General features: G+C 40.8%; 4 protein-coding genes across 7 annotated transcripts in view; 3 read left to right on the top strand and 1 right to left on the bottom strand.

Moving 5' to 3' along the window:
• Nucleotides 1-5104, top strand: part of LOC113218044 (transmembrane protein 183) — a 17784-nt gene extending 12680 nt beyond the window's left edge. Inside the window, exons 2-7 of the mRNA XM_026438202.2 lie at nucleotides 2862-2948; nucleotides 3027-3128; nucleotides 3208-3391; nucleotides 3466-3670; nucleotides 3751-3903; nucleotides 3987-5104. Of these exons, the coding sequence (XP_026293987.1) occupies nucleotides 2862-2948; nucleotides 3027-3128; nucleotides 3208-3391; nucleotides 3466-3670; nucleotides 3751-3903; nucleotides 3987-4274 (1019 nt within the window). The 3' untranslated portion in view covers nucleotides 4275-5104. The remainder of the gene's footprint in view (nucleotides 1-2861; nucleotides 2949-3026; nucleotides 3129-3207; nucleotides 3392-3465; nucleotides 3671-3750; nucleotides 3904-3986) is intronic.
• Nucleotides 5105-5308: 204 nt separating this feature from the next.
• LOC113218045 (ADP-ribosylhydrolase ARH3) lies at nucleotides 5309-7636 on the top strand. 4 transcript variants are annotated; one of them, XM_026438204.2, is made up of 7 exons: nucleotides 5309-5407; nucleotides 5491-5691; nucleotides 5791-5890; nucleotides 5982-6261; nucleotides 6344-6456; nucleotides 6534-6717; nucleotides 7127-7465. In XM_026438204.2, exons 2-7 carry the CDS (start codon nucleotides 5496-5498, stop codon nucleotides 7325-7327), a joined length of 1074 nt encoding a protein of 357 aa, XP_026293989.1. In that variant the 5' UTR covers nucleotides 5309-5407; nucleotides 5491-5495; the 3' UTR covers nucleotides 7328-7465. The 4 variants fall into 4 exon arrangements, 3 of the variants coding, with proteins under 3 accessions (XP_026293989.1, XP_026293988.1, XP_026293990.1); XR_008012152.1 differs by adding an exon at nucleotides 7499-7636 and having other exon boundaries at nucleotides 5327-5691; nucleotides 7127-7397; XM_026438203.2 differs by having other exon boundaries at nucleotides 5328-5691.
• LOC113218048 (transmembrane emp24 domain-containing protein 5) lies at nucleotides 7578-9896 on the top strand. Its single transcript, XM_026438208.2, has 4 exons — nucleotides 7578-7865; nucleotides 8285-8481; nucleotides 8570-8636; nucleotides 8820-9896. Exons 1-4 carry the CDS (start codon nucleotides 7659-7661, stop codon nucleotides 9039-9041), a joined length of 693 nt encoding a protein of 230 aa, XP_026293993.1. The 5' UTR covers nucleotides 7578-7658; the 3' UTR covers nucleotides 9042-9896.
• Nucleotides 9897-9933: 37 nt separating this feature from the next.
• The window catches only part of LOC113218041 (copper-transporting ATPase 1), a gene marked incomplete in the record, with an annotated part of 38203 nt that continues 36992 nt past the window's right edge, over nucleotides 9934-11144 (bottom strand). Inside the window, 1 exon segment of the mRNA XM_052275230.1 lies at nucleotides 9934-10730. Coding sequence (XP_052131190.1) covers nucleotides 10580-10730 — 151 coding nt within the window.

Below are 11144 nucleotides of genomic sequence, written 5' to 3'. Positions count from 1 at the left end.
CCCGTACAGAAAAAAGGAGATCTAGAATGTCTCCAGCCGAGACAACTTAGAGACAGATTGAAGACAACATGCAGACTGCTACGAGACATTCTGGAGATAAAATTGGAGTCACCCGGGAGTCACCGTAGAGCTGTGTAGGAGACATCGTAGAGTCATCGGCGGTGTCTCGTAGGTGTATCCATAAAGTCTCGAAAAGGAGTCTGCCTCGAGGCAATGCCGAGACATTTCTCCGGAGACACCGTAGAGCCATTTTCGAGACGTCGTACTGGAGACATTCTGGAGTCATGTCCGGAGACATTTTGACGTCAGAAGCGAGACCTGTGGGAGGCACCGTGGAGACATTCTAGAGACAGCGCGCAGCAGAAATCAGTGAAAACGAAACGGGCGGGCGCGCCGCAGCGCGCCGCCAGTCCGACTCGAACCGAGAACTTCTCGCACCGGAGTCGGGTGCTGTATCCACTAGGCCACAGTGAACACATGAGGGGAGCGAGGCGGAACACCGAGCACTAGCGGTGACTGGCGGACGAGGCACCTCGGAGACACAGGCTGGTCAGCTACTGCTCGGTGTTCCGCCTCGCTCCCCTCATGTGATCACTGTGGCCTAGTGGATACAGCACCCGACTCTGGTGCGAGTAGTTCTCGGTTCGAGTCGGACTGGCGGCGCGCTGCGGCGCGCCCGCCCATTTCGTTTTCACTGATTTCTGCTGCGCGCTGTCTCTAGAATGTCTCCACGGTGCCTCCCACAGGTCTCGCCTCTGACGTCAAAATGTCTCCGGACATGACTCCAGAATGTCTCCAGTACGACGTCTCGAAAATGGCTCTACGGTGTCTCCGGAGAAATGTCTCGGCATTGCCTCGAGGCAGACTCCTTTTCGAGACTTTATGGATACACCTACGAGACACCGCCGATGACTCTACGATGTCTCCTACACAGCTCTACGGTGACTCCCGGGTGACTCCAATTTTATCTCCAGAATGTCTCGTAGCAGTCTGCATGTTGTCTTCAATCTGTCTCTAAGTTGTCTCGGCCGGAGACAATCTAGATCTCCTTTTTTCTGTACGGGTGCCCGCGGCGGGGCGGGCGCGGTGTTTTGGTTGTGCGGTTGATAATGAGTACCACCACGCCGTGCCGGGCCGTATCGGACCACTCGCTCTTTTCAAAACAAAAGCTTTCAAAGTCACCCGCCTCTCTAGCCCGGCGCGAAGCGGGAAGGCCGGCCAGCGCCGCGGCAGATGCCGCCGGCCAGGCCCGCTGATAAGTCGACATTTAAATCGCCTTCGCTCCACATCCAAAAAGTACTGATAGATTGCGCGCGGCACCTTTTCAAGGCTGCTCTGGTGCTCATCGCGTAGCCTCATACCCACACTCGTCTAGTTGATATTACACGACTGCGCGGATGCTTTGCTGGTTTTGATTCGCTTCAAACGCGGCGTACTTTGTTTTCCGTCCATGTATGTTTGACGCGATTATTTGATTCTTTTTATCGGTTAGGCTCCTTGTCAGGTGTGGCTGCTAGCTCGTCGGGTCGAGTCACTCGCCGCTTGTTTGGGGAGTGGGTTTGATGATCGAGGAATGACGTCAAGCATACAGTTGAGAACCCCGCGACCACGGATCCTTGGCGTGGCCGGTTTGTGGAGTGGAATCTTTTATTTCTCTCTTTCTCTATGACTTGTCTGTTTTTGTTGTTTTTATTATTTGTCTTGGTGGGGTTTGCGATACGGCGGCGGGCCGTCCCCACCTTTGGGCTGCGTGATATTGCCGCGCGACCCGCCTTTGTTTATCTCGTTGCGCGGAACAAACGGTGCGAATCGGAAAGTTGCCGATCTCTACCAGTTCCACGCCTCAGCTCCGCCCAGGCTCGCCTGTGGGTGTTTACCATATTGCTGGTACTGCTGACTACGGCCGTCCTCCTGGCGGGATGAGCCTCTCAGCGAAGGCTATGAGGATAGAGAGCTTTTGGCACCATGGCGCTAACCCCTCCCCCCTTCCCCTCTCGACACACAGTCGTCGCCGCGCCTAAGTCACAAGAGAGAGGGGGAGGTTGAACCAGAGAGCTGCGGGCTGAGGAGCTGCCCCACCTCACCGTTCCTTCGCACGTATCTCGACTCGACTCTCACTGTACGTGGTGTTTGTTGTTGTTGTCGGCGGTCGGGGCGCAAGTAGGAGGAGGGCAAAAAAAAAAAAAAAAAAAACCTGTGGAACGGGAGGCGAGAGGGTGCCTGTTCACCACGCCACGCTACGCCAATCCGACCCTCTTGCAGATGGTTATTGCAGCCAGTGGTCAGCGCACCCCAAAAGCCCTTAGGCAGTCTGGCCCCTGGCTGACCCTGTCGCGAGCCGCCAACCTGCTGGGTGCTTTTCCCGAGGCTTTCCCCCTCTCTTCGGCCCCCTCGCCTCGCGAGCCGCCTGCTGGCGACCCACGCCTTCAGTGCACTGCAGTGACTCTCCCTCCAGTCAATATTACAATTACATCCAGGCATATCTAATCTAGTCAGTGCAGACTCATCGGACGCACTTTGTCGCCCCCTGACAACCAACAACGACGCCCGTAATTGTGACGCTCGGCTAGTGGGCCGCATCGCGCTGCCCCAATATTTGACGGGGGAGGGGAGGGGGAAGCATGTATGTCGCAGGCCTCTTTAGTAAGCACGGCCGGCCCCGGTGCGGACCCTGCTAGGCCCTGCTTGGCGCTGCCGCCGCCCGTACGTAGGCCACCCATCGCACACCACTGGCATCTGTTATGTTTGCCCACCCGGCGGACACTGGCCATTGCCCACCGGTCGGTGGCGTAGGGTCATCGATTGTTTTCCTGTTATCTCAATAATTTTAATTTTTCCCATTTTTGTTTCGCTTGTTGCAGATGTCAGTATTTATGACTACGCCAATGCTCATGTGGCCGGCAGAAGGGGGCGTCTTTCAAAATCCGTGGCGACACCCATTTCAGCAGGTAGTTTTTGATTATGGTGCACTTTGTTTCATAAGTTTTCTGCCACGTTGATGTCATGTAATATGTATTGTTTTCTAGTTGAGAATTTAGCCAAGGGTGGTAGAGAAGATGGCTTACGATGGGAGCAACGCCAGCAATGCTTGGAGGAGGGGGACGCAGTGGAAGACTTCGATCTGAAAGGTGGGAACCTGTCTAATGCTGGACCATCATCAAAACTTTTCTTATAGTTAGTAGTATGAATATGATTTTATTATTTCAGCTAGGACAAGAGCCTTAGAATCTGATAATGATTCTTCAAAGCCATTTCTTATTTTGCCCATGGACATTTGGTTTGCTATTGGCGAGCACATTCTACCTGAAGGTGTTAAAGATTTTGCTTCAATCTGCCGAAGCACCCAAAAAGTTACCAATAGTGCTAGATTTTGGTTTGGACTGTACAGGAGGTAGGTAGATCATTTTAGCTTTTAATCTTTTCAAAGTTTATTTGTTATAGCAAAACATTTTGTTATCTTTACAGGTACTACAAACCATCAAATCTGCAACTTTTACCAGCACGACTGAAGCCTGAAAATATGACAATACGTGGTCTAAAAGCCTGTGTCATTAGATCATTATTTTTTATTTACCCCCCATTTGTAGAGAGACTAAAACCAAGAGTTGGGAGAGAATGTGACCTACAACCAATTCTTCGTAGAAAGTGTATTAATACCTGGTACACAAATGTAAGTATTTTCTTGATGATCTTTCCAATTTTACTTTCAAATTACTGCAAAACAAACGTTTTGTTTATTCTTCTGAACAGAATGGAAAAGTTTGGACATACTGGTTTAAGTTGAAACAAATTAATGTACGCAAAGGGAGATGGCAATCCTTGTTTAGTTTAGATAATAAGAAATTGCTAGAAATGGAACAAGATATGGCAACTAATGATGAAAAATATTCTAAAGTTCTTCAGGTACAACATTTCTGATTCTTTTTTTTTTTTTAATTGGAACGTCTTGAAACCAATGTTTTCATAAAATTTCATTAAATCTTCAGGTATCCAGTCCACAATACCTCCCTCTACCAGCCGTTCATGGGCTAACTTTAAAAAGAGCACTTATTACGGTATCACAAGATATGATGGCCAACAAACTAACTCTTGCTTTTGACAGTCAAGATATAGTTGTAGATCCGGCAACTAGTATACAGGTTCTTGATTGGTGGCATCCACTATACCCTCATGCAGCTCACCAAGAGGGAAGAAAAAGTTTAAGTTCTTTGATTTGTGACAAAGACAGCAATGAGTTTTCAGGAGTAATAATAGACCACTGGTATGATGTATAAGCAAGGGAGCAGCATGCCCTTACTTTTGTCTTTAATGTACTAAGAATATCTATAACTATTAATTATTACCTTTGTGTAATAAGATTGTGATAGTAAATGGATTGTTCATGTAACTTATGTGATGTGTCAAACTTAGACACACTGTGATAATTCTTAATCTGACTCTGCATGCAAAATTTTGCTTCTACTTGTATGTAGTATGTACATTCATACACAAAGTGAAAAAAGAGAGAGGTTTCAACAAATAATTTAAAATATGTAAACAGGGTATTTACCATACTTTGTGTTCATTAGTGCTATGTTTGCTGGCAGCACCCAAGTGTACATCTGTTCAAGGAAATTGCATTTTAAAAAAGTTAATAATGAACCTGCCAAAGAAACACTTGGTGTGAGAATGGGCTTAAAAATCGGCTATTTAATGTTGAGGTTTTTCAATTTTTCAAGAATTTGTTTCATTAAGTTATGTTTAAAACTATTATATGATACTTGTTATTGCATATATATAATTATGTTGTATATACTGAACTTAAATGTCATTGCCTGTGATTATCAACCTGTTACTGGGTTATTTAATGGGCCCTTTCTGCCTGTCTACATTTTCTTAAAGTAAACAGATTTTTCAGTTGTTTTACACTGAAAGAATGATACTGTTCCACCAACTCTGATGTGCCGAAACCTAAAATTGTTTGGACAGTAAAAAACTGATTTGGATTTCTTTGCTGATCCCTTAATTTACATGTTGTGTGACCATATTTTTGTAGTCCACTGTACCTGTTGATTTTGGTGACAGGAGAAAAACATCAGAAATAAATTACACTGATATATTAAAATTGGTCATTGATTTTCTGTTGTATTTGAAAAATAATGAATTTAGTACAGAACGTAGCACACTCATACAAGTAAATAGAGTAAATGCTCCAGTGGAATGGAATTGTACAAAAGCACAGACTTGAGAAAAGCACAGAAGAACAGCCTTAAATTTTAAATTGAATGCCCCGCCCGCCCCGCCAATAGGCCTACGTGTGAATAACATAAGTACCTTATTCGCAATCGCAAATAATAACTGCGAATAAACACTCCCGTCGTCTGTCATCTCGCGGGGAGCGTTGCAGCGGTTTCCTAGCAAATAGCTTGTAAAAATCTAATAATATTAAATCTAAAGAAGAAAACAACGATAAATTTTCGGTATTGAGTTAGTGAAATTCAAATTTTACAGCAAAAATGGCACTGTCAATGAGTTCTTCCGGAGTGTCATTGATTAGCAAATTTCGGGGCTGTTTGGCCGGCGCTTTATTTGGGGATTGTTTTGGTGCTCCTTTTGAATTTGAAGATGAAAACGGGCCGTCTCCGGTGGTTCTTAACAAATTTTTTGCAAAACTGGAAGGACCACCATTTAAAAGTAAATGCCATTTTTATGGTTTGTCTTGGTTTTTTGTTAACCTAACCACTTCAGGCCCTTCTGTTTTTGTTGGCGGTTTTTAGTCTCTACATTGTTTGTCATTTGCTCTCCTCTCAGCTCCAAAGTATGCTTACACCGATGATACTGCAATGACAAAATGTATTGCTCAGTCGTTCGTTGATCGTGCAAGTCTTGATGAAAGAGATATAGCCAAGAGGTAAATATTGTTCGATGTTTGCTGAAGTGCACTACATATCTCTTATTGTTCCTCTCTTATATAACAGTTTGATTCCTGTTAAAATTTTCAGGTTTGTAACTGACTTTTATACAGACACTACAGAGAGAGGTTACGGAGGACATGTTACTGAAGTTTTTCGTAAACTACGAGACCAACAATGTGCTGATCCCATGAAGCCAGCTTCTGAACAATTTAATGGTACTGGTTCATATGGTAATGGAGGGGCAATGCGGGTATCTCCTGTTCCATTGTTTTGCTTTGGAGACTACAACCGCATGATTCACGTTGCAAAACGTGTTACTCAAATCACTCACACACACCCATTAGGTATAAATGGGGCAATATTGCAGGTATGTAATAAAGCCTTTATCACATAGCTTCAGTATAGTTTTTCATTTACACTTCATACTATGTGTTTTTTTTTTCCTCCAGTGTCTTGCTATCCATCAGGGTTTGACTCTTGATCCCAGGGGTGAGCCCTTAGATGTTCAAAAGTTTGCAGATGAACTTATTACTAAAATGGAAGCTATCGAAGAGCCAGATCAGTAAGATTATTTGTTGATCTCATATGCAACTGTAATGCTATTTTTGAGGAGTGAAACAACCTTGTCTCCCTGTTCAGGATTGATGGCAGAAGACCCTACAATACTCAGCTTCAACTAATAAAAAAACTATTGGCAAAGGAAGGAGGTGCAAGTGCCCACCAAGTTCAAGAGTCCTTAGGAACCAGTGTGGATGCTCTATTTTCCGTCCCCACTGCTATATACAGCTTTTTACGTGCCCAAAAACCAATTCCTGATATTGAGGTAAGTAACTGCATTTTGTAGAGTTGTTACTGCTTTACGCTTTTAGAGTAATGCCTTACAGAAACCCAAAATAGATACTACATTTTATTCATGCACTTTGGTTATTTTTTGTGCTCAGGCTTTAAAAATCATTCCTGAAACTATACTGGCAAGTTTTGTCTATGTAAAAGAGCCTTGGTCATTTCTGAATGCACTAATCAGTTATAGTCTCATTAGCTACTAACAAAATGAACAAACTTCATAAATCCATCTTTACTTATGGTATAACTTGTTAAGGAAAGCATGTATTAAACCTGCTTGTGTAGTTGTATACTTTTGTTGTTCTGTAACAATTTTTGGTTTGATTTTGATTGATAACCTCCTCTTAAAAACTACAAATATATATGTATATGTTTTCTCACCTTTTCAGACTGATAACAAATTTCGACGCACTATCCATTATGCTATTTCACTTGGTGGAGACACTGACACCATTGCATCTATGGCTGGTGCCATTGCAGGTGCATACTTTGGTGAAGAAGAAATCAATGATTCGTATAAAATGTACTGTGAATATGTCGAAGAAATATTAGAATTGGCAAATGGTTTACATAAAATAGCCAAGGAATGAAATTGAGATAGAAATTAATTTGTACACAACAAAGCTTTGTAAAGACGCTGTCATCAGTTTTAATTTTTATGTACGTAGGAAAAGTGTTAAGTATGAGATATTGCAAAATCACGGAATAAAACCTGAGGATATATTTTACTCATTGTTTTTTTTTCTTCATTGCTGTGATAGTGCCACTGGTCAAATTCAAGTCCCTGCCATGTAGCGCGCTACGTACACACTTCCGCCGATGTACCTCAGCTGTTTCCTGTTTCCGCGTCGGAATTCTGTCTGCCTGACTGCGCACTAGCGGCAGAGGCTTTCTGCTGCTTAAACACAAACATTGACGAACATGGCGCCGACACTTGCCACGTCTGTCTTGTCATTTCTCGTGTTTTTAAATATTTGTACATATTCACTTCCTCAAGAGGCGGCAGTACCATGGTACGAATCTTTGCCTGCCGTGGCTATGGATTATAAAGTCCACATTGATCCCGGGAAGGAGGACTGCTACTTCCAATATGTGAACCCCGGTGCCACCTTTTATGTCAGCTTTCAGGTGAGAAAACTGACAGATGTTTTCTTCAGTCAAAGAATCTGTCGCGTGTTATCAATGTTTCGATGCGTTACTATATCAGTCAGTATTGGCCGAATTTATTTTATTTACCCATATGATGAGTGTACTTGGTGTACTATAACGCTAAAGTCAAACATACACAATTTTAACTGTGTTGTTTGATATAGTTTTCATATTTCTAAATTTTGATTGTTAAGTAGTTTTCAATTTTTATACTCACAAAGTTGACAATTGCTGTTCGTGTGCTTTTCAACAGTTAATAGGTACTTTCACACTTCATGCTCATGTTTTCCACCCTTCTGCCTTTGGGTACCTGTTGCACATATCTTACTGAACAGACTGAATCAAATTGCACACAAATCCAGTTTTTCAACAAACAATTTTGTTTTTGTTTTCTTAAGGTATTAAGAGGAGGTGATGGAAATGCTGGTTTCGCTGTTCGTCATCCCAATGGACAGATAGTTCACCCTTATCAATGGCGTCCTAATTCTGATTACCAAGATCAGCAATCAACTGGAGGCTATTACAGTGTTTGCATAGATAATCAGTTCTCTAGATTTGCTGCCAAGCTAGTGAATCTTTATATCACTGTCATTAGGTAAGCGTAATATGATCACTATCTCTAGAATATGGAACAATTTTGTTGTTGTATGTCAGCTGATATCATCGATTCCTCTGCCTTACAGGTACGACCAATGGGACAAGTACACTAAGGAGCTGGAAGACCTCAATCTTAGTGTAGAAAACTTTACGGTAGGTTATTTAAGCTATTGAAGTTAGTTTGTTGACTAAAATTCAGAAGTTGACTTTGGTGTAGCTACACCAACATACAAATCAAAGGATGCAATACCTCCCCCTTGTCTTAGCACAACATATTGTGTTAATAACCTTTTGGGGTGTGCAATACTGTGACTAATGTCTCTACTATCATTCCAGGAATCAATTATTTCAGTTGAGAGGAATATTAATGAGATGCTGCAATACCAACATCACAGCAGAGGAAGAGAGGCTCGAGACTTTAACCTTCTAGAAGACAATCATTCTTATGTTATGAATTGGTCCTTAGTACAGATAATAATCATAATTGCAACATCAACACTTCAGGTCTTTTTTGTAAGAAAATTATTTGAAATCAAAAATGCTCGACCAAGAGCTTAAATTCATTTACTTTTTGAAAAAGGAAATAGGTATTTTTGGCTTAACTGTCTGAATTTAATTTATGTTCTGAGTCTTCACACTATCGATTATGAACATTCTACTCAAAAGTAGCACTTATGATCAAATCAAACTAGGAAAAAAACACAAAATCAATACTTTTGTATTTATTATTTCCTTACAATGAGCTCTCTTCTATTATGTAGATTTTACAATGGCGGGTGGAAAAATTGAACCTATTTGTTAATTTTAAGGTATTTTATAATATTGACATTTGTTCTGGGCTATCATTGCATTGTGATACTGTGCAAATTGTGATGTGTGTACTTAATTTCAGACCAGATTCCTCCAATGTTCACTTGATTGAGGATCTCAGAAACAGTTATCTAGTTAACATTTATTACACAGATAATGTGTAATAGATTCTGAAAGACTTAAAAAATTTATATGCCATACCAGATCATTCCATAGAAAAGTTTCTCAGTATTAATGTTATTCCGTGATAGTAACTCCTTGAACACACACTGATGACTGACGTATGTTGAAGAAACCTGTTACTTTTGTATTGAGTATTTATGTTGAACTGATTTTGTAATTTTATTTTTAAAATTTCTAGGACTTTGACTCAAAAATCAAATTATTGCTTGTTTATTTTTATGTACTTTGTCGTTAACTTGTATTGTCTTTGTATTGTGTTGTTGATATTGCTTCTTGTTAATTTTTTTTATTAAAAGCGTCACTCTTTTCATTTTGTCTTGTCAGTGTTTTAAGTAATATGTTATGAAATGGGTCTTGTAAAAGGAAACAAAAGAGAGTTGACGTGAAAAATAAAACTTGGAATGCAGCAAAATCCATAAATAGTGCATTGTTTCGTTTCTAAAAAGAAGAAAACCAATTAAAAACATAAAATATATTTTCAGAGCCGTACAAAATTACATAACATTTATAAGATAATATTAAGCACAGCAAACTGCTTCACTGAAGCATTATGATCTGTTATAGAATAAAAGATATAGTTGTGGAAGGGCTAAGAGTTTTAGTAAGGGAAAAAGTTAAAGGCAGCATCTCCCACACAAATAGCAAGAATACAAAGATGTGAAATGTATACCTGCTAAAAATAGAGTTACAAGGCAGGTGATCAAACTGAAAACAACAACAAAGTAAGTCATGTAAAATTAAGATTATAAAACAATCACTGTAAGAATTCTAATGTGACAGGTTGGAATTGTTTACAAATAATCTGTCAATGAAGTCAAAATACTTAAATAGTAAAGCAAGGAAGAGATGTAAATATTTGCACAATTATAGTGGCCCTAAATCACATTTGAATGGGGGCTTAAGTCTAGGGTAACTAGGTTACCTGTAAGTCTCAACATAATAAGTATTTCTCTGATTTAAGGCCGAGCAAAGGCTATCACATAGTTCATTTAATAAAAAGAGTCTTCTCATGACTTTCAAGTTTATGACACAAATATTTTATCTATAACTACACTACACTAATGAAGACCACAAGAGGAAGAGATTTCTCTCACAAAAGTCTGTTACAAGATGGTAATCTGATCTGTGTCAGTGTTTAGTTTGGCTTTCGGGGAGAAACCAGTAATACCTACAACTGGATCCAACTCATCCATGTCATCAGTTTGGTCCAAGAGACGAGTAGATTGGGATTTGTTGCTACGCCCCACAAGCCATCTGGAAGAAAAGGTGGAAAACATTTGAAAAAGTTATTTATTTTTCAATAATATTCTATGTATAAAATTACTTAAATCATTCACTAGTTCTGCTATTTGTAAACTTTTAAAAACTACAGGAAGCAAGAGGCAATAATGCATTAACAATAAGTTACTGGACACAGTTGTTAAATTAAAGCAAATCGCATATCAGTCATGTTAGTCCACAAGCTGCATTACATTCCATCAACCAACTTACAGAGCTCCTTGTGTGAGAATCACTTTGACTGTGCTACAGACTCTGACCAACTATACTTTGCCGGATGTCTCACAAAGGACCATAAACTGCCAGCAAAATTCTACATTAGTCAACAGAATAATTGGAAAAGGGAGAAATCATGTGAAAGGGTGTCCCAGAGACCCCATCCTTTTTTTT

This window comes from Frankliniella occidentalis, unplaced genomic scaffold, assembly GCF_000697945.3.
Source record: "Frankliniella occidentalis isolate FOCC.00 unplaced genomic scaffold, Focc_3.1 Scaffold548, whole genome shotgun sequence".
Classification (NCBI taxonomy): domain Eukaryota; kingdom Metazoa; phylum Arthropoda; class Insecta; order Thysanoptera; family Thripidae; genus Frankliniella; species Frankliniella occidentalis.
Note: the sequence above shows the minus strand (reverse complement) of the source record. Positions and strands in the feature narration are given on the sequence as shown.